Here is a 22,897-nt window from a genome sequence, read left to right on the forward strand (position 1 = left end):
CTCCCCTCAGCTACTGCAGGATTGCCTCCTTTCATCCAAAGTCATTTGTATGTATTTCCAACCCACCTCCTGGGAAATAATTACCCAAGCCTAAGCATTCACCCCACAGCCCTCTTTATTGCTCTTCATCATTCTTTGTTCCCCCTTTCTCTCTTTATTTCAGTCATGGGGATTGAAATGCTGTGTTCCTGATGGAGGGTGTGAGGAATGTTGCAGGAACAAGCAGTGGCTCTCATCATGTCACTTCCCTGCAGAAGTCCAAGAGTTGCTTTGTCTGTTGTAAGGCTGAGCTGCACTTTAACTGTGAATCTGAATCACTGCTGTCCTGCATGCTGGCACACAGTGCTGCTGTCCCTGTCCCAGTCACTCAGTGTCACCAACCCACCCTGTTTATGTTTATCCATCTCCCAGGTCCACTTTGTCAACAATGAATGCAACTGGATCTCTCTTGCATTTGAAAAGCTGACCTTCACCAGCCAGCTCTCATTCCCAGGAGAGGTTTCTCTATCCAAGGCATTTTGGCTTCAATCCTGTTTGCATCAACTGCATCAACTATATTGGGAATACTCCCCTGGAATTGCTGCAGTCCCTTTCTCCATCCACAGTGAATTCCATCTAAAAGACAGCACACTGAAATTGGTGAGTGACTGTCCTTTCCCAAGCAAAGTTTTTCATATCAGCACAGTGACTTCTGCTTCCAGTGAGGTAGGGTTCAGAACTGAGGTGCAGGAGTTTCTCAGGGTGAGCCAGTATTGGATAATCCCTGCTTTTATGCATCAAAATGCAACATAATGAGGAGGAAAAAAACCCAAACAACTAGGTAATGGCAAAATAGAGCTGTTGAAGCAGAAGCTAAAGTGTAGGTAAAGACTGAACTTGCAGGTCCTCAAATCTTTGTTGTACAAATGGATTTGCTCCTTTTACAGGTCAGACAACTGTGCTCTTAGATCACTTCCTGACAGTTTCAAGGAAGGTGAATGCTCAAGCATGGGCCAGGTTGCTAAAACACAGTTTCATAATGAATAATTTGGCTCACTAACGGGAAAGCTTTAAAAGCCACCACAGAAATGCAATACACTAATGTGTTTATGAGATCTAATGCCATTCTTTGATACTCTTTCCTTCAGATTTCCATGGAATAGTTAATGATTCTGCTTCCCTGAAGGTATCACTGTACAGGAGGTTTACAGCAGGGTGTGTTCATCAGAGTGCACATCTGGTAGAATTCAACTGCTTTAAGTGAATGGAGCTCCCTCCACCCCATGCAGCAACAGCAGACGAGAGTATGAGCCATGTCTCTTCCTGACATTGATTTCTGCTGTCACAAGAATGTTGTGACAAATTTCTCCTGATCACATTTGAAGGAGCTCTCATACTTAATCACCTATTGCTCTATTTCACCAGCATCTACTCTGATTTTTGTCTGGGTCTAGCCCTGCTTTCTAGGCAGATTCACAGATTCTGAAGATTTTTTTTTCCTCTGCTGTTTGGGAGTGCTTCTGAGGTGCTTTGTTCATTAGCTGCTGCTGCTACATTTAAGCCCAGTACGTATTTTGAGCCTTTATGTATGTCCTTGGTATATCCACAATCCTAAGCCATCTCCAGGTCTCCTTTCTGTCCTCCTTTCTGAGCCAGGCTAACCTGTGTGTGTTTGTGCCTGAGCTGCAGGCTTCACTGACTACAATGACATCACCTGCTCTGGAAGGCTGGCAGAAGCAGTGCTGGAGTGAAGGGAGCTGATTTAAGCTTATGCAGAACTGCCAGCTGCAGAGCAGGTACTGTTGTTGTGGCAAATACACAAGCCAGGAAGAAGAAAGTTTGCACAATTCAGAGACCACAAAATGCGTACTCAGGGTTTGTTTTCATTCACAAAGCAATAAAAGAGGCAACGAATTAAGTGCCTTTGTTCTCAAGGCAGAGAAGTGCACTGCGGCGAGGACCCCTTCGAGCTCTATTGTGATGCAATGGCTTTGCTTAGGTCACATTCACTTTCTGTGGGTGACTGGTTTAGTTACCATCTTCCACCTGTGCTGGTCACTGGAAACATCCCAGTTGGGAACAGCCACTTATTCATTACATTATTTAATGTAATATGCAGGTTTCCAGGGTCTTCCCTCTGTTTTGACAGATGCCATTCCATTTTTGTTAAATGGAAACATCCTTTACATCTGCAAGATTATCTCACTACAACATCATGTCACTTCAGCCAGTCTTAAAACTTTATCTTTGCCTCTTGCTCTCAACCAGCTGGGGAGGAGAGGGAAGCATAGCAAAGTGTATAACCTTCCTTCCACATATGACATATATTTAAGTAATTTGTTTGTTAAGGTCTTCTACAGTTTTAGAAATTGCCATATAACACACAATTCACAGCAGTGCTACTTAAAGACTTTTCCCAGAATGTGCAATGGGCTGCTTCTTTTCATGCCATTTTATTGTTGCAGATACACCAAATTTATAATAGAAAAACTGGTTGGAAGTGACCTAAAGGATTATTTGATCCAACCTTTCTTGGCAAAAGCACAGTCCAGATCTTCCAGCATGTCTGAATTTCAGACATCACTCAAAAAGACTAAAGGTCATGAGAAATTGGTGGAAAAAGGGCCAAAGAGCTTAACTTTCTACCTGCAGAGTGCAAAAAAAAGTATCTCAGGGAACTGAGACAACTCTTGGCACTGCAGCATTCTTTTCATTGAGCTAGAATAAGGAGAATGAACCCGTTCACAAAGAAAAAAGGGTTACAAAGAAAATAAAGGTACTGGACTCCTTACCTCTTTCTCTCATAGCATTCTTCTCAGCTTCTGGGATCAGGAAATTATAAACCAGCTCTGCTACAATCTCTTCTGACTGTAGGCGAGTTCGACTACAGGAGAGATGCACAGTGATATTAGTATTTTAATTTTCTCTCCAGATTACCTCTGCAAAAACAGGTCTCCCTTGTAAATATCCTCACTCTTTCCAAGGGATTGTACTGTCATGTCAGTAGTTGTCAGCTGTGTCTCTCTTTTTCCTACAAACAGATGACAGTGTGACTATTCCCCTCTGCACTGCCAATGTGTTCAACAGTGCATTGGAAGGCAGGAAGAGGATCACCCTACATTTCTTATCCTCAAAGGTATTTAGAAGCTCAGTTCCCTCTGATGGCAAACCGAGTTAGACACATATACATCTGAGGATTTGTGTCTTTGTCAATTTAGTCTTTGGCCATTGCTGAGTTTGCTAAATTCTTCCCTTTTGTGACTCTGCACTTGGCTGGCCCCCATGCTCTTTTCCATGCCAGTGTTTGGTGGGTTCCCAGTTGGCCCAGGGGCTGCATGAATTATCTACGCCTCATTCTCCCCAAGGATTCCAACATTCTGCTTGTATTCATCTGGATACAAAATACACAGCTGCTGTACCATAGGAGAGTCACTGTGTCACTGGGAGTTTTATGGCTCAATTCCAAAAAAAGAGCATAGAAACTGAACTGGGGCTTTGGCAGGTCCTAAAAAGTATTCACTGCTGATGCCCCAGCCAAACACAAAACTGTGGTGTTCTCAACAACTTACTTTACTCAAACTGCCTTGTCAGGCAGCCATCAATATGAGTGACCTCCATGGAAATTGGCAGTTCCTTAAAGAACAGCCAGCCCCGAATGAAAGGCTCCTGCATAGCTGTATCTTTTAGGATCTCTTTCAAATGGATTTTCTGTAGTAGTGTAAATAAATGAAAAGATTGGTATGAATGGGTATTGCTTTAGGCAGTTCCCAGATTCACTCAGAGCTCAGTCACAGCCTCACACTGGTGTGGAGAAATCTAAAAAGGGTGATTCACAGATCGCACAAGTGATTTGCAAAGGGAACCTGGCACATGCTGTATGGAAATAAGGCTTTGATAGATTTATATGTGTGTAGCAGGTAGGAACAGCGTGGTTCCCATACAGCAGCCACACTAATGAAGCCACCACGAGCAGCATTGCTCTGCCCTTCCCATGTCTTGGATGATGCACACAACCACAGATGCAGATGGTCAGGCAGGTTCTGCACTGCTGTGAACAGCCCCTAATGTGCTCTTTAATAACATACCGACTCTCCATTTCGTAAGCAATGTCATTGATTTCTACAGCCCTTTTCTGAACCTCTTCCCTGGCTTGTTCCTCAGCTGTCCTCTCCATGCTACTCAGGATAACATCTTCCAAGTAGGTGTCAATAGTTCTCTGCTGAATATTCACCACCTAGAACAAAACACCGAGATATTGTTCCTCTGCCTGCTGCCAGGAGTATAGTGGAAGGTTTCCAGAGAAGCATGAACAACAGATTTTCACAAGACTCTTTGTTTCAGGCAGGCAGGCCAACCTGAGATTTGTTTTCAAAGATGCTTTCTGTAAAAATTTATTTTCTAGTAATTCTTTCTGAGAACTGAACAGAAGCAAGTGCAGGAAATAATCAGGAGTAGAAGAAAACCTATGGACAGATGCAATTCTGGTGCAGCAGGTTAGTCCTGTGAATGCAATGGCTGCTGCTCCCTCTGTTCTCACGGTCCCCTGAGTAACAACTGCCAAGAAATAATCATGGGTATGGACTTCAGTAAATAAATCAGCTTTCATTCAAGCAAACCCTGAAGGAAAAGGTTCCATCAAGCCAGCCAAAACCCAAGATAAAATTATTAGTTTCCTTATAATGGTTGTAGAGCTGAGATTGTAGAGATTGGTGTTTTCCTTCTGCTAATCTGAAGGGCATAAACTCATGGCACCTTGACCTTACCTGCTTACCACTCAGCAATACAGAAAAGAGGAGAAGCTAAAATTAAAAAAAAATAAACACGATGCCAGACCCCTTTTGGTATTAACCACCTCCCACAAAGTTTGAAAATTATTGGTTTAGTCAATTAGACTCCCACTCATGCCTTTCACCGGGGAGAAATATGCTTCATGCAGTCAAGAGCTAGGAAATAGGAACAGAACTACAGAATAGTCATGGAATAAGCTAATTCAGTTTTTTTTTTCTTGATTTCAAGGTTATTTTATCCATTATTGTTACTTCAAAGTAAATTTTGCACCTCTTGTTATTTGCAGTCCACCTGGGGCTGGGGGAGCAAAATCCTTCCAAACCCTTGCTTAAAGGCATCCTTCCTGGGAAAGCACCTAATAGTTCTGTGCTGGGCAGACCAAGTGCTGCCAAAACATTATTTATTCCTAAAGATGATCTAGGTACATCTGTTCTTCATAGGTGTTTGTTGTAGAAATTTAGAAACTACACCCATTCATCACAGGACTGTCTGCAGGGGTATTCAGATCATCCTTAGTTTAATGGGTGTGATTCTCTCAGGAAGGAATCACCCTTTCCTCACTAAGCTTTAAAACTAGCCATCACCAAAGTCAGAGCTGAAGCAGCTCCCATCCATCTGGACCTCCCCACAAGGAGGCAGCTCCTACAAGCTGCCTACAGTCCCACCAGTGTCCCTCTCTTGCCTGTTTGAACATCTCATCTTCCTCCTGCTGCCGTATCATTTCCAGCTGACGCCGTCCACTCTCCTCTGCTTCCCGCATCCTCCTCTGCCGCTCAGCCAGCATCACCAAAGCATGGATCATCCGCTCCTGCTGCAGCCTCAGCAGCTCTTTGGACAGAAAATCAAGTATGTTTGCCAGTGTCCTTCCTTCTACCACGGCCAAGTCTCTCTCCAGTGATGACAGCTTTTAAAAGAAAAATGCAAAGGATTGTGTTACAAACCCCAGGAACGTTGTATGAAGTCCCAGGACTACCACAGGCATGTGAGACAGCCCTGCAGCACCCACTCAGGCCAGCCATGGGACAGCCCCAGCAGTCTGGCGTTCTTCACATGTTACATGCCCTGACTGGTTTCTGCACAGTGCAACCATGAGTCCCTGCAGTTTTAGGCACTGTACCTAAAATTGTACAAGTTACTAACTGGTGACAAATTCAAACTGAGAGTAATTATATTAAGTTTGCGGAAGTGCAAATGAGACCTCAGAATTCTGGGCAATGGAAAATCAGAAAGTCTGTGAAAGAGCTGAGACAAGATTCCAGGTGTTCAGCATTACTGTGCCATTCCCTCTTTGTTCCAAGCACATCATGTTTCATGGGTTGGGTACGTGTGATTGCTCTGCAGAATGGGACAAGATCTATGCGGAGTTCATTATCTCCAGTATGGACTCAGAAGCCACAGGCCTTGGCAGGAGGGAATGTCTGGAACAGGCTGGGATGCTGTGTTCTATTGAAATAAACAGGCAATTACAGAACAGATCTAAACATAAAATTTGAAGTGAAGCTGAAATATCCCAGACAAATAATAATAAATCAGCTTTCTTGTACAGCTGTGCCATTTGCCCAGGCAGTGTTTCAAAGAAAGTGGGACTGTCAGTGTTGCACACATCTAGAAGTGACAGCACTTAGCCTACAGGTGTTTCAGATGGAAAATGGTGTTGCAATAACTGCACCACCCCACAGGGAGGGATAACATGCAACTAAAGTGCTCCTTCCTCTTCATTGCTCCAGGTGCTGTATATAAAACTGGTGTGAAATGGAGGAAAACAACTCAGGAACATTCTTGTGCTGGATTTTTGTTATATACAAGCTGGAAATTTTCAGCTCCTCATCTTTGACCATTTTATCTGGAGTTTCCATCCTCTTCCTGAAGGAAGTATTTTTTTTATACTGAAATGGTCAAAAATCTGTGACCACCAAAACCTATAGAACTGAGAGTCATCAGTAACTTTCTGAAATAGCCACATACCTAGAAAACTCCTGCATATGAATTCCAGAAAGTTGGGAAGTTCAAAATGTTTCAAAACCTGAGCCTTGGACTGTGTACTTTCAGAGACAGTAAAAACAAACAAACAAACAAACAAACAAAAAAAAACCAAACAAAAACCCAACCAAACAAAAAACACCCCAATAAACCAAAAATGAGAGTACAGGAGGCTGATACCACCAGAGGGGGATAGTGGCTCTCCCAAAAGGAAATTCTGAGATCAGAGGTCAACATCTTTACCATTTGCTCTCTCTCCTTCTCTGTGAAGGTCATTATGGTGTTTGAACTGTTTTCTCCTTCACTCTCACCTGGGCTTCCAGAAGAAAAGGAGCGCTGGAAGTTTCTAATGTCTAAGGCTTTTATTTTTCTCTTACTTTCTCAGTAGAAAAAGTCTGCATTCCTACATTCCACACCTGGGCTCCCTGTACATGAGGGAGTATCTGGAAATGCCCAATGGTAAATGATAAAACACAGTCACCTGGTCCAATTTTTACTGAGATCTAAGGATAAATTTTGTTGCTGCCCAACCAGCAGGAAACAGTGGTCTGGATTCATCTCCACCAGGTCAACTGGCCAGTGCATGATGCTGTTGTAATATGGAAGGTGCAGAATTGCCTCACAGCTGGTCATTGAAAAAACAGCAGAGTAGTAAAAACTATAAGAAAACTTGCAGGAATGTGATAGATACTGTATTTCTGAAACACAGTGAACTCTGGACAAAAATTCTCTATGATCCATTCCAGACCAGCATCTGCCATTTTATTCACTTTGCTCTGGAATGTTGTGGCACTGTAAGGACACAGGATGGGAATTTGCAGCCCTGGCTCTCACTAGGTCCTTGGTAGAGGATGGAGCCCAAAATTTCTCTGCTCTGCATAACAGAGGCAGGTACCTCAATGTGTCACCACTGCTAAGGTTTTAAAAGTCTTGAGCCCAGCAGGATTTACAAAATAAGTTGTCTTTGGCTTCCTTTGTGAGGTTTTATGTGTGAGGAGGAGCCTGAGAGAGTGCCAAGCTAGAAAAGGGACAGGGAAAGGACAGAGCAGTAACAAATGCTCAGTAAAACATCTGACAGATGTGAGTGACAAGCATGTATTGTGATGCCAGGTCACAGTAGCAGTCAAATGGATTGAAATGTGGGAAAACTGAGAGTCATCTGACACTGCAGTTTGTTCAAAGCCCTGTAAATATAAATAAGTGCTCTGTCTGCAAACAAAGCAAACACAGCCTGCATAGCAGCTGTGGTCAGGGTGCCTCAGACTGCTTCTGAGATTCCCCAGGGCCCCCAGAGCAGTGAGAGAGACATTTTAGCCCCTCAGGCATTCAGTGCTTGGCCTGTGCTAGGAGAGCTTTATTGCTATTGAGGTGCCTTCTGTGCTGTGGATAATAGAAAACATAAAAAATTAAATGCAAGAGTGTTGTGGTACTGCAAGCACACAGTGTCTGGTCAGGACAGAGCTGTGAATCAACCTGTCCATCTATGCAAGCAAACCTCGTGTATTTCTGAGTCCTGCTGTTGCTGTAAAGACAGTGTCATTTGCTTCTGTGCCTTCAAGAGCAGCTGTCCATCCTCCTGGAGTGCATGAGTGGTGCGCAGCTCTTGGATCAGATCCAGGTACTTCTGCTTCCTTTCAAACATCTTTAAAATAAAGGTAAACAACTGAGCATATTAAATGGAGACTATAGAGCAACATGTTTTTGCTGGCAGAGCACACCCTTTTTCTCCAAGTTGCAAGGTCAGCTGTTACCAAGACCTAGTTCTCTGTAACAAATTTGTGGTTGCATTTAGGCAAACACTACAGCTGTCAGGTAAATCTTGCTTCAGCCCTTCTGCCTAGAAGATGAAAGTTGAGACCTTCTGCTGTGGAGTACAGATAATCCCTTGCAATTTTTAAAAAAATTATTATTATTCCGTTTGGCTTTACCCAGAACTCAAACCATTCGAATGTAGAACAACACTACCAATGTCAAGTGAAAAGGGTAACAGCATTCTGCATACCCTGTTACATCAGCCTCAATGTCAAAGCTTCACAGTGTTTCAACACTTCCTGTTCTCTGACCTTCATCTTGAGGGAGCCCAGCAACAGCCCAAAGCTGTAAATTGGTGGGGAGGTTGCTGAAACTGCTGCCATCCCTGTTATGGAGTTATGTGGCCCAGCCCCCCCAACACTGTTTTATTTTCAGTCCCACTCTCTTCCAACAGGACTTCCAAGAGCAACAAAAGATCACTCAACCCTGCTCATGTCATTCTCCAACTGAGTCATATATTTCTGATCCACCAGTAGCTGGAAGAAGATTCCTTAAATGGTGGGACATTTCATGATGTGAAAGTCAACAATCCTGCAGTGGCCTCAAACATCCTTCTCACAGATCATCACAGAACTGCAGAACACTTGGGAAATCTATATTCCACCTCAAACTACTCTCATAATATTGCATTGTTTGTTAAAGGGTCAAACAGCCTTTGCAACCAGCCATTCCCACCATCATTCTGAAGACTGGCATGAAAAAGAGACAGAATACCATGTTCTGAAGAGCTCTGCCTCGGAGCAACTTTTGCAGACAGATCACTGCCAGGTTTGTTTCCTCTTCTTCCTGCCAAAACACAACAAATATCCACACAATAATTAATTATTTCTTTGGAGACTGGGTTTTCTGTAGATTATCTGTCTAACTATTAAACAGTCTAACTCATATCCTGTCTTTTCTTGGTTGTTTCTGAATACCATTCTTCTAATTTCTAGGGAAAGGAAGGTGAGTCAGAACAATATCTACTTCCATGTTTTGCAAGGGATGGGGAAAAAGGTCATATAATTAGATTCTATTTGAGATTTTAGAGGGTCTTTAGAGATGAGAACCTAATGATAAGGAGATGTTGATGGAGAAAAATTATGTATGCATTGTAAGTCCTATTTGTAGCTTGACTGAATCTAAGTTTGCAAAATGAGCACCAGGTACATTAATTTAACAGGTCAAGACACTAAGGAGATAGAATTATTACTGAAGGAGGTCCAAAAGAGCTGCTAACCATAAAAAAAGGTATTAAATTAAAAGGGAACATATACAATTTTTACTTTGATATTTATTCCACTGGTGATCTTTATCAGAGTAACTCAGTAAATTTAAGACCCAGAAAGTGATAGCTTCGAAGTAAAATTATCTACAATCTATTGTGATTTATCTTTTTGAGAACTTTACTGGCCAAGCATTGTGTGATTGATACCAGCTTGGAAGAATGATGGAGCATAGTGGGAATGGGAACATGACCACAGAAAGTAAAAAAAAAAGGGCTTATTTTAATTAGAGGAATTTAAGAAGCACAGATGGCGTTTATTCTAGGTGAGGGGTCTTCTAGTTTGGACTTGTCAGTAGGAAAAGCAAAAAGTCCATTGGGTGCCTGGGAAAGATAAAAAGAAATCTAAAAATTGAAAGTAAGTTTTTTTTAATAGAGAACCTATGAGGTCTGCATTGAAATGTGTTATTTAAGAAGTGCCGGAAAAACAGGGAAGAGCGTGGGATGAGAGAAGTTGTGTGGGTTTGAATCTTAGTTATCTGTTTTTTCCTAGGTGTTGGAGTTTTCCAAAGCCAAAAGGAAGCATTCCTGCCTTTCCAAACGAGCACCCAGGAGGAGCAAAGCAGAACTAGCCAGAGGACACAGAGGACTTGTGATTTGGTATGTTCTTCTTCTCTGGAAAGAAGGGATGAATTTCCAGTCCTAGAGAGCTAAACTCTACCACATCACCTGGCTACAGTGTGAAATCCCTTCAGGACAGTTTTGGAAATGGTGATGGCACACATACTGGTAAGCCAAACTGCTTGGTGTGATATTAACTAAGATTAGGTTTGAATTTTAATGAGAAGCATTTTTATGTACTTCTGTTTTTGAATGCTGCAAATGATGCCTTAGCAAATGTAATCATCAGCCTGTCCATCTGCCTGCTACCAACCAGCAGGAAAGAATGAGGGGAGATGAAAAGCCTATCATGCCCTGCAGGAAAAAAGAAAAATTAGGGATATAGATGGATGTAGGAGATGGCTGCAAACTAGAGGAGGCTGGAAGAAAGTCATAAACTAATGAAGGAATTCAGAAGTGCTCTGTGAGCTTGTTGTGACTATTAAGTACATTAGAAATGACTGGGGGAGAGAAGCTGAGGATGCTTGCAGTAGCATTCCATTCTCTCTACTTTCTTCTGGCACAGTTTTTTTTCAAGATCCTCAGCTCCTGTGGGAAGCACTTAGCAGTTGGTGCTGTATGGGTGTGTGGCAGGAAGAGAAGCATTAGTAACAGAGAAGAGCTTTGTTTTCACTGCTCCTCACAGCCACCTGGTAGGAGAAACCTTACTTGGATTTGGCAAGGCAGGAGATATTAGTGCTGCTTTTCAGTGGCTCAAGTGGCCTGATTTTACAGATGGAGCTTCACTGGAGAGCTCCATCTTTTATGTGTTCACACTTGAAGATTCTTGAAAATAAACCAAATGTTGACAGAACTCATAAAAATGGAATTCTATTATATCAGTATTCTTTAAAAAACCCCACCTATAATCTGTAAACATATTCAAGAATGACTACAAGTGGTAGAAAAATTTTTCTGATTTCTTTACATGTTACCTCAAAGTACTTAAAAATCTGACAAACTGGTAAAAAACCTAAACAGTGTAAATCCACCCCTGCAATATGGCATCTAATGCTTAGAAGTTGGTAAAGCTGTGGAAAGCTCTCCCCAAGGACATAAGAAATTCTTGTTTCAGTCATCTTAAAATAGACTGCATAAAACATAGAATATCATACTGCACAAAGGAAAACAGCAGCATGGATGATCTAATAAGACTTTCTCTCTTCACTTTCATGGTTGTGTGACTCTTAAATTCACAAGTTTAAATGGTAACTGTGTCTGATTCTTAGTACATCATGAAAATGGTGTCAGTAAGAAGGCAAAACAGTCCATTGGGGCAACCAGCTCTTAAGTATGTTACTTTAAGAAAGGAAAAGAAGTTGCAGCTCCCCTAAAAAACAATTTTTTCCTACAGCATATCACATCCCCCATGACACATCATTACTGCTATTTCAATCTCTGCAGGAGAATCATTATCTGTGAACTGGTGCATGATCATCAAACATTGCATCCTGCATGATGACAAGAGCTTCACTCCAGAAAATTAATGAAGTGCATGCTCAGTGCTAAGCAGCCAAAGTCTCTCTGACTTCAGTAACTCTAAACTTAATTGCCTCACTGGATTATGATAGTGTTGTCAGATCAGAATGTTGGAAGTTACTGAATAATAATGATGATGATGATGACGATAATAGTAATAATGAAGATTATGATGCCTTTTTGTTCCCCAAGACCAAGGGAATAACATGTCTACTAATTTATGTCTTTATAAACAAAAGTTTACTTAAGAAATTGGCCAACAGATATTGTAAAATATTTTCAATTCTATGGCTGCTAGTATCCTTATAGAATAAAAAGAGACTAAGAGAGTCTTAAGAAGTAATGATGGCTATTTTTAACATGGATACACACAAAAAAGATAAAGCTCCCTTCTTTCCTTCTCTGGGCATTCCTTTTGTGTAGGAATCAATCAGGGATCACAACAGGGAAAAAAGTGCTAAAACTAGCCCACTTACAATTGATGGTTTTTCCAGGATTAGAGTGGGTGGCTTAGGAACAGGGGTTTCTACTTTTTCAGGGACAGGGGGAGGCTTCTCTGGCTCCTTTTTATTCTTCTTCTCCAGAAGTGCCTGCAAAAGACACACAGTCTATTAAGAACTAGACAGAACAACCTAATAAGGCCAGTCCTCTAGATGCTGACTGTAGCTGACCACACTGACTGCAGGGAGCTGAAAGCTTTGCAGGCTTGTGGCTTCTGTTTCTGACTGCACATCGACTGAAAAACTGAGTATGGTCAGTAGATGAGGCTACTGGTTGGTCAGAAGATATGGATGGGAATGTCAAAATCATATGAAAGAAGGAAGCAAGAGGTATTTTACTGTATTTACTAATAAGTCATCAGCACTTTTAAGTCACCTAAAGCTAATCTAAAACTGGTATGGATTTCATCTCTAACTCTCAAATAATTAGTTTTCTAAGAGTGCTTATAACTTTTTGCCTTTAACATAACCATATATATTACTGTGGGTTAGAAATGTTATGCAGTCAGGAGATTTTATGAAGAGGTCACTTGATGAGTGTATTGCCACTGTTCTGTGGCCCTTCCTCAGTGAAATGTCTTTGTGTGATAGGTTATTACTGCACAGGGTTCAACCAAATAACCCCTTCCTAGTGAAATGTATTTTGGAGCTCTGCTCTGCTCATCTACAACAGCCCAGCAGCCCAGTGGCACCCAAGGCAACTGTACAAGTGGACTGGGCACAAAACAGAAGCTGTCTTGTCCAAAAACTTCCTTCTACCAAGAAAATCCAAAAGCCCACTAATAAGTGTGAGGTTTATTTTGCTTGCAGCTGTTTGTGGCATCACCTTGTCAGCAAATTAAGAGTGCAAGTGCTACCACAGCCTCAGCTCCTCCAAGACATTTTCAAACTGTTTAAAAAGCCCAAGTGCTGCCAATTTCCCACTGTCAGCCCCTTAGAATTAGATACTCAGATAACCATCTCCAACTGCATGGCAATGCTTGCCTGCTGTAGGACATCACACTTTGGCTTGCAAAGAAAGGGAAAGTAGTATGAGCATTTAAAGCTCCTTCAAAACCATAATCCTACTACCGTATGGGTTGGATCTGAAGTCTTTATTATTGAAAGATCATATTCCAGCAAGGGAAAGTGTGCCTTTTCCTTTTTTACTCTCTTTCAAATGTTGAAATACAGTATTTCACCAGGGAGGGAAATCAAAGAAAAACTTTAGAAAAAAGTTCAATGCTGAATTTATCTCTCCAGTACCAGGAAACTGATGGCATTTGCACAGAATTTAATTGTGAAATTAATGAAGTTTTGAAACTCCACTAGTCATTGTACAAAACTCTTCTTGCATGTAGGATCTGATCTTTCACGTCCAAATAATGAATTGCTCCAGAAAAGGAGAGAGGTTTCTAGGTGGAGGGAATAAAATACTTTCTTACTGAAAGCTTCTTAAATGGCACATGTTAATAATACAAGAATCAAAGCTTATAAACTTCTGTTAAGCTGTGTGAAGTGGTTATAGCTCAAAAATGTTGAGAGATTTTCTGAACTGTGTTTTGTATGTGATGACCTTAGGGCTCTCTAGCATGAAGATTATAACAGTGCTGGCTATGATTTATAAGGAGATTTACATGGCAGGGCAAGGGAAGCAGAAACAAAAAGCTGCTGTAGTTGTGATTCTTTAGAAAACAATGGCTACTATGTTTATTAGTACAATCTCGCATTCATAAGAATTTTTCTAATAAAACTGTGGCCTCCAGAAATGTTTCCTGCTAACCAGAATTATAAAATATAACCAAAATAACAACTTTTAAACACAGAAAAATCTATGTTCAGTTTGGACAAGAGGGAATCCTTGTTAACATAGATTTGAGATGTATTGCAGTTCCTAGAAGTGGTTTTATGTTTTCATGTCAGCACTATCTAGTGCCTGCTTGGCTATCTTTATTAAGTAAAAAAAATGCTTACCATTTGCTTCCTCTAATCTGATGCTTTAAATTATTTTGAGAGTTTAACATAAGAAAAGAAAAAGAAAATACACGGGTTTTGCATTAACTGGTACTGCCTAACTTAACAAGTTCTGGTTTTTGGAAATAGGGAAACCAGGGCCCAAAAATCACTGCAAAAATACTTTCTTAAAAAACATAAAAGTACTAAATTTCTGAAATTGTTCTCCAAATGTTACTGCCTATATATCACACTCCAATTTTCCTCATACACACTATATTCCTTTATTCAGGCAGTACATTCAGAGTCAAGGTAGGATCTGGTTGGATTGGACAGTGAAAGAATGCAATTCATCTCCTTTCCATTCTCCTGGCAAATGCAGTGAACAGCAAATGGCACTCATGCTTTTCACCATACACCTTAGCTTCTCAGCCAGCTTCTGAGAGAACTCTTGACAGGATAGTGGCTTAAGAAGCAACTCTCTGTTCAAAGAAATTCATTCTTTAGATTCCTCCTTTATGCTCTCTGTGATCCTCTCCTTTCCACAAGACCCTAGATATATTCCATTTTCACGTACAGCAGCAGTATACGGTCATGTTTCTCCTTCTTCCTTTTTGCTTGCAAATGATGAAGGTGGGATCACAGAATCACACAATCAATGAGGCTGGAAAAGACCACTGAGATTATCGAGTCCTACCTATGACCAAACACAACCACAGCTACCAGACCATGGCACTGAGTGCCACATCCAGGCTCTCCTTAAACACCTCCAGGGACAGTGACTCTACCACCTCCCTGGGCAGTCCACTGCAATGTCTAATCACCTTTTCTGTGAAGAAATTCCTCCTAATTCCTATCTACACCTCCCCTGATGCAGTTTAAAACGATATCCTCTTGTTCTGTTGTAGGTTGCCTGGGAGGAGAGGCCAACCTCCACCTGGCTACAACCTCCTCTCAGGTAGGATCATCGAGGACAGACTGCCAGCATGCTTAGCAGTGCAGCATGTTTGCTGCATCTTGGCTGATCAAGACTGACATAAGAGCTCTCAGAGCCTGTCTGAGCATGAGCCAACTAACACTGTGTGGAGATCTGTTCTTGAAGAAATAACTGCTTAAACAGGCTTTCCTACACTTTGAAGATGTCTCTGGCAGAGATTTTCTCCAGAGACATTCTTGGCCCCTCTACTTCTCTACCTCCTTCCCGCAACCAGATAAAGTAAAACAGACATGGTGAGAACTGCTCTTAATGCTGAAGTGAGAAGTTTTCGGTTCTGACCTCAATTTGATCCAACACTTTGAAATCACCTGACATTTCACCCCTCTTGAGTCACCAGAGCATAGAGGGTCTGCCTAAAGTCATGTACTGTTCTGCACTGGGATTTCTTCTACCACCTTCTCCACTGCTTGGTGTATTCACTTACCAAGTTACATTTATTCCCTACAGTAGTTATCTTTTTTGGTATGTTATGTCCTTAATGCCTTGGGCTTTCATACAAGGCTGTCTATATAATGGCTCACTAACATTCCTTAAAGCACTGTTATCTGTGATACTTAGGAACTATTTTTCTTTGTCCTTTTACTGATTTGGCTTAAGATAAAGATTGTGGTTTGTATTGTAAATCTTGGGTCACTCCTGTTGCTGCCAGGTTCTCTTATTTTAGAGAATTATTCAAAGACTACTGAGTTTATATAATACTTCTCCAAAGGTTTCAGGATGGTCCTCAAAAAGTCTGCTTCTGAAATCCCTTCTTTTTGGCTTAGTTTCATGTCTGAAAGAAGCAGCTCTCATTCTTAGGACAACACAGATCCTTTGTGTAGTTACTTGGATTATTGCTTATCCCTTCTAACAAGCTCTAAGTTTAGGAATACTCTCAATCTGGCAAACAAAAAGGAATATAAAGATGAGAACTCATCCATCTTTCCTCATGTTTGGCCAGAGAAGCAAACCTTGGAAACTTCCCTTATTAAAACTATTTCTGAGACCAAAATCTAGCATTCCTCTTATATTTGTTGCTTGACTCCAGATAATCCAGGAAAATTTAAAACACTCACTCTAGAGCTAGCTCATCATGTAGTCTCTGAGTTTTCTAGGATTCTACTTTATTTCTAAGACAATAGGAGAGAATTTATAGATTAAAGGTGCTAGGAGAGCACTAAAATAAAGTTTTTCAATAGAAAACTGGTCTGGCTACTCAGCAGTAGAAAAAAGGCAAAGCAACACAGTGACCTTGTAAGATGATCCCTAATTATCTGCTTTAAACTTCTTTCCTACTGTGTGTGACAGGAGGTTTGTTGGCACATTTGGGACTGCTTATTCCAAGTGGTCAGAGAGCTGTCCTCTCAGGGAGGAAATGAGTATTACTTATGTTAACCTCTCAGTTGCTATAAATCAGTGCAGACCAAGTGATCGACACCGATTTAAGAAAGAAAATGTGCAGAATTGTCTGCATTTGTTCTGCATTCCATCTTCCTTTGTCCACCAGTTTTTCCTTGAAGAGACTTTATTGTGTGAGCAACCAGCATTTGGCTGCTCACACTTCTCTATGGCTACAATTTGTACACTTCACCACAGTCTTTCAAACCATGAGAAGTATTTTAAACAAACAGAATACAATTGCTGTAATTGGAATTCTGCTCCGAAAGCTCTGACTAACATTCTGCTGACAATGAGAACCACGTTATCATGCAGATTACACAATCACTTCTTGAATTTTATGCAAACCAACCCAAACTCAAACCCCTTCAATATTTCTGTGTCTTTAAAACAAGGGGTTTTGTCCTTACTCTTGAGCAATTCCTATAGCACTCAAGATTTTTCTTCTTTCTGGATAATAATGAAATTCAATATTTCATCTTTTACAAGATCCAGAAGAAATTAAATTTGAGATTATAGATTTTTCAGAGGAAGATTTTTATTTAAAATTCAGCAGTAGCAGGTTAATGTCTGCTTTGAAATTATTATTAAATTACACTAAACCAAAAGAGACTACATATATCTATATATCTATATCTATGTATATCTAATCTGTATCTATATCTGTATCTGTATCTCTTTAAGTGAAACTTCCCAAGCTTTACAAATGAGAGTCACTATTTTCCAAGGATACAGCAGCCAGCCAAGAATATTCCTGATTTTACATGAAGGTAACCCTCAACAGCATCACAAGAAGTGTACTGAAACGTACATGTAATTTACAAATATTGTGATTGCAGATGCAAATGAGGCACTTCTTTCCTTGGTGGGTAACTGCATATATGGATACCTCATCTGCATGAACAGTTGTGATAAATTAAGATATGCAAAATGCTATTAGTATGTTTGCAAATCAGATGCTGTTCTGAGGGAACATCAGTGATATGCTTCTGCCATGGTGATCTGATTTGATGAGTGGGGTCATTTTAATCATGCTTTGCTGCTGATGTTTTTACAATATGTACTTAAAATGTACTTTTAAAAAACGTATAAAAATTTTAGAATATGAATCCAGATTTGCTTTCTTTAATTATTGGAAGCTTGACAGTATAGCCACTTGTGTATTGTAAAAAGAAGAAATGAGAAAATGGTAAGTGAGAATTTCAAATTGATATAATATATTCCAATCCAAATACCTGATCTGTAGGAATACAGAAGCAGCAGTTGTGCTTGTTTTCTACAGGAATGGAGCAGAAGCAAGAGTGAGAGTACTGATAGGCTGAGTATCAGAGCAGTACTGGTCAAGCCTACAACAGTCTGCATGTTTGATCCATTCTGTCCTTTAAGCTGTTTTACAAAATAAGAATTCAGCACAGGAAATTGGGAAAAAGCTTACACATCTTCCCAATTGAATTTATGAGCAGTTCAAATCTAAGAGTAAATGACATGCTGCTGGATGCAGCTTCATACCTGGTGAACTTGTGCCAGGACTGCTTCTACCCTTCCTGACCTTTTAATATAGCCATTGGTAGTGAATTTAGGTTTTGGAGCTTTAATCTTGAGCTGGGAGACAGAAGCCTGGACAGATCCTTCCAGTTCACACAAACCTAAGATTTTGATATGAAGAAAGACTATAATACATACAAGGATTATAATATGAACAGTGTATTATAAAGGATACATAAAAGGATTATAATACAAACAGTGATTAAGTAGTGGAGTGATGGGGAGAGAAACTTGACTTTTGTTAGTATCTCAATTACCTCCCACAACTAAGTCCTCCAAAATGCCTTACCTTGAAAGGTGTTAAGATAGAAGTTTTTTACCGCATAGTAGCCAGTATTTTTGTCTGGGAAAAAACCAACTCTAGACAAAGGAGCATATACTGGTGATGAAAAGTCATTATACTCTTTGATGATATCTCGTCTCTCCAGCTTTCCCATAAAATTCTTCCTCTTAGCTATCAATTTCCTGAGCACTGAAAAGGAAATACAAATGTGAGAAGGTTCATACAAATAGTTCTATCAAGGCCATATCTTTGTAAACTCACAAGAGCTTTTGCTCGATGAAATAAAAACACAATAGACCAAATGCTGGCCATGCAACCTGTTTCATTTTGAACACTGTAACCCTGTGAAAATAGAAATGGCTTGTCTAAAAACTGTCTCATACCCCTTTCTTCCTTTCTTTCAGACTTACTCAATGCACAGTCATGCTGAATCTTTTTCATTTTCTCTTCTTTAGCCTTCAGATGATTTTGCCAGTGCTTGTACAAGCGCATGGCATCCTGCTCATTCTGATTCTCCTCTCGCCTTTGCAGCAGCTTCTTAAAGACTTCCAGTTGAACCTTCTGCAGCCTGCAAGGAAAAAAAGGTCAGGTAGTATTGAGTGTACTCTGCAGTGTTCTCTGCAATGCTGTCACCATCAAACTGTACATACCAATAGACTACTTCACAAATAGTTCATATTGCATATCTCATATTCAATCTTTCATTTTAAAAAGGGAGTTAAGCACTGGTAAAAATGTATTGTGGTAGCAGGCTCCTTGATTAAATTTAAGAAAAACATCCCTTCCCAGAATCACAGTATTTTCACAGAAATAGAAGGCTTGTTGTACTCTTCAACCAATCCCCTAAACGTTCTATTCAGCCAATAATTAAAAGAAATAAAAGAGTATAATTGACTCCTACCTATCTATTTGCTCTTCTCTACAGGCCCACTCCTTCCTCTCCATATGCTCCATCATCCTCAACCTCTTCGCGACATTTGAGGGACTGTCCATGGGTGGAAGAGCTGCTTCCCAAGCACGTTTTTCCCGGATGCGATCAATGATCTCCATCTCGGCTTGTCCTGCTGGCAGCCCCCGACCTCACAGGGACAAGAAGCATTAGTTCTTTAGGAGAAGGGCAAATTCCACAAACAGCCACCACCAAAAAGTATGAGAGGGCTGGATGGGCATAAGCCCATGTGTTAAATACAAGCAGAACTGTCAAAAGCCAGAAGTAAATACTTCTAGGGCCAGTGAAATTCTACAGTATGAGGCATGGTAGGACCTGCAGTTGGCACAGTTCAGTGGACTTCTGAACTTCACTCCTCTCCTGCAGGCTGCAAAGGAAGAAAAGCTTTTCTAGGAAGATACTTTCTGGGAATGAGTACTTTCTTTGGCATGTCCAGCGTCCATCGTAATTACAGGTAAGACACTGGGAGATGAGGATCACAATTATATTCTGGGACAGCAGTCTTCATACTGTTCTTTTTTTAAACAATGTTCAATTCAGAGCAGCTGAAGAACAGTGGGTAAATGGAAAAACTGTTCCTAGTTCATATTTGTAAAACATGACCTTTTTATATTAAATGCTCCCAAAACTCTTCATGAAATGACCCAGAACAGTACATTCAGTAGGCAAATATCATACTTATTTTAGAAACAGATAAAATAATTGCCCCAAAAGCACACAACAAAGGATTGCCAAAGCTGGCAATAGACTTGAAACCTGACATTGAAAAAGAACGTCCTGCTGAAGAGATGACATGATTATTATAATTTATCTTAATTTCACAACTCACCCCAAGTGAGTGTAGCAAGTGTCAGAATTTCAGGGACTGAGCTAGCACGAACTATATATTCAGGGGAATAGGGATCTGTCTGTGCTTCACCATCCCTGTAATCTGTCTGTGTCCCCAGAGTTCGGAACAGGTGGTCAAAGACCTGGCTGTCTCCTGCAGCTGGCTGGACACACGGCTCTTTCCTAAAAAGAGGTGCAAGATGGAGGGATATTAGTTACATTCTTCAAAAAAACCACAAGCAAACAAACCAGAAACACGTCAGTCAAAGGTAGGAGACTTAAATGTGTTTTGGTTTATCTTAACATTACTCCCATTGGTGTTAACTCCATTATCTTTAGTAAAAGCAGACTGAGGCTACACTGAGTCTGAAACACACTCCTTAGGTAAATAATCCAGAAATCTTCTAGTTTCAGCTCTCATGATTATTACATACAAATCTTCCCTATGTATCCATTGTAAATCTTCCCTATGTAAACCATAGCCTTTAATGGACACAAAATGGTTGAAGTAACATGAAGTAGGACTGCTTCAATTTACTTCATGTTTCTCTTTCCAACAATTCCAGAATACAAATTTCATTCTGATATTAGCATGTGCAACTTCCATTGACTCTACTATTGAATTTTATTATGTGACCTCAAAATTTGATACTCACTGAAAACCACATTAGACTACTTCATGGATGCTCTACATCTCTGTGCAGTATTGCATCTATCACAGAGACTGTAATAAAGTATCAGATTTTCCAACAATATTGCTCTACTACAGAATATTCTTTGCAATGGTACCTCTTCTAGGATTCAGAGACACTTAGCTTTCTGTTTCAAGCCTCACAATCCTAACACACTTGAGGCACCTGTCCTTTATTCACAAAGCATTACTTACACACTGCAAGCAAATTCTGACACAGTCAATCCCCTGTTTCCTCCAGAATTCTCAATGATGAGAACAGCACCTTACCTTTTAACAAGCTTTTCCTGTTGGTTCATTATGAAAAATACTGGTCACCAGCTAAATAGTTTCCTGATCTTTTTCTGGTGAGATGTTATGTATTACAACAGTAATTTCCCACAAGTCACTACTTACTCGCTCTTTGTATAAGCAACATCTTCTGGAAGAACTACTGGAAGCAGTTTCTTATAGGAGGTGACAGGCCTGAGAAGAGAGAATGAAATTAAGACAACAAGGATGAGCCTAAAAGATCATTATGGTTTAGAAAAACTGCAGTCCACTAATTTCAGTGGAGTTACACTGATTTTCCACAACTCAGGTTCTGTATTGGATGTTTAAGAGTTGTGCCTGGATATTAAAGAACTCTTTCATAGCTAAGGAGTAACAGAGAAAACTTCACAAGTAGGACTGAGTGTTATTCTTAAGTCAAAGCAGAAAGTGGAATTGCAAAACAAGACAATTAGTAAAGCTGGTTTTGAGTGTGCTCCCAATATTTTGTGTATGTTTCACTAATTAGTATAATTTTTTCACTTGCAGTTTTTGAAAGGGCTGTGTTTTCTTTTTTTTAACAACTGCTTGAAATCCTGACATTCATTCCTACAATCAGCTAATAAGCTGTTTTGGACTTATCTAATTTTATTGTTTCCTTTTTTGAAATATTTTATGATATATCTTGAAAGGGATATGGGCTCAACTACATATTAATAATTCCTTCATAGGCATTCTTATATTTTGCACACTGCAGTTCACTATCAATTTCCCTTAGCCTTCAGGAGACTTTGAAGCTTAATTTCAAATTGCAGAAGATAACATCATCTTTGTTCTTTTAAAATCATTGATAAAGGAGCCATAATAGACTTCAATTTATTTAACTTGGCAATTTTTTTATATTTAAAGTACACACAGTGGCCAATAGCTGCTGTGTAAAATAGTGAATGCAATTCAAAATGTATGTGACTAAGTCAAGAATGTTTACATGGTAACTGTTGGTTCAAATCTTGAATCCATTGCTGACCTGCAGGGTCATTCCAGAAGGAGCAGAGCAGTCCTGCAGTAGAGCATATTGATGGAAAGATAATCAAGGATTCCCTTTGCTCCTTTTCTGCTCCTGACAGAAACTGGGAGTTAAAAGGTTCCTTCTTAAGAGGACACCTTTCTAGGGGTCTGGTGAACCACAGTGGCTTTGTAAGTATCTTCTTCCTTTGCACAAGATGATCTACAGCCCAAAGCTTTCTTATTAAGCACAGAAAGTCCAATGTATTTGTTTATATGGTAATACAGAGCTGAAAGTTCTGTCATAGCATGAATTTAAAAAGACCTTGTGTTTTAAGATTTGGTTACTATTAAAGTTTTTCATATCACAGATCAAAGAACTGACAGACAATACAGAAAAAATAATGCTCTGTATCAAATCAGTTCATTCCTTACCGCGTAAAATATTTGTAGCGATTCCTTCCACGAATTTCAGGATCTTTATACACAATCTGAGGTATCTGAAGAGAAGACTGACCTCTGAAAGCCAAAATACATGATATCATTTAAGAAGTACATTCAGAGCAGTTCTGATCATTTTTCCTTATGCCCTTTTTTTTTAATCTCTCTCCCCTCTCGTTGCACAATCCAACACGCACA

General features: G+C 40.1%; 1 protein-coding gene across 2 annotated transcripts in view; it reads right to left on the bottom strand.

The window, feature by feature from the left end:
- Positions 1–22,897, bottom strand: part of CFAP91 (cilia and flagella associated protein 91) — a 29,690-nt gene that overhangs the window by 1,148 nt on the left and 5,645 nt on the right. For both annotated transcript variants that reach the window (XM_085070342.1, XM_085070348.1), the window contains 13 exons: positions 22,694–22,777; positions 21,401–21,469; positions 20,315–20,496; positions 19,438–19,615; positions 18,947–19,104; positions 18,543–18,725; positions 18,218–18,354; positions 12,379–12,492; positions 9,274–9,345; positions 8,243–8,389; positions 5,450–5,671; positions 4,065–4,213; positions 2,772–2,863 (listed from right to left, as the gene is read on the bottom strand). In XM_085070342.1, coding sequence (XP_084926468.1) covers positions 2,772–2,863; positions 4,065–4,213; positions 5,450–5,671; positions 8,243–8,389; positions 9,274–9,345; positions 12,379–12,492; positions 18,218–18,354; positions 18,543–18,725; positions 18,947–19,104; positions 19,438–19,615; positions 20,315–20,496; positions 21,401–21,469; positions 22,694–22,777 — 1,787 coding nt within the window. The remainder of the gene's footprint in view (positions 1–2,771; positions 2,864–4,064; positions 4,214–5,449; positions 5,672–8,242; positions 8,390–9,273; positions 9,346–12,378; positions 12,493–18,217; positions 18,355–18,542; positions 18,726–18,946; positions 19,105–19,437; positions 19,616–20,314; positions 20,497–21,400; positions 21,470–22,693; positions 22,778–22,897) is intronic.

This window comes from Lichenostomus cassidix, chromosome 1, assembly GCF_008360975.1.
Source record: "Lichenostomus cassidix isolate B80296 chromosome 1, HeHo_3.0, whole genome shotgun sequence".
NCBI lineage: Eukaryota > Metazoa > Chordata > Aves > Passeriformes > Meliphagidae > Lichenostomus > Lichenostomus cassidix.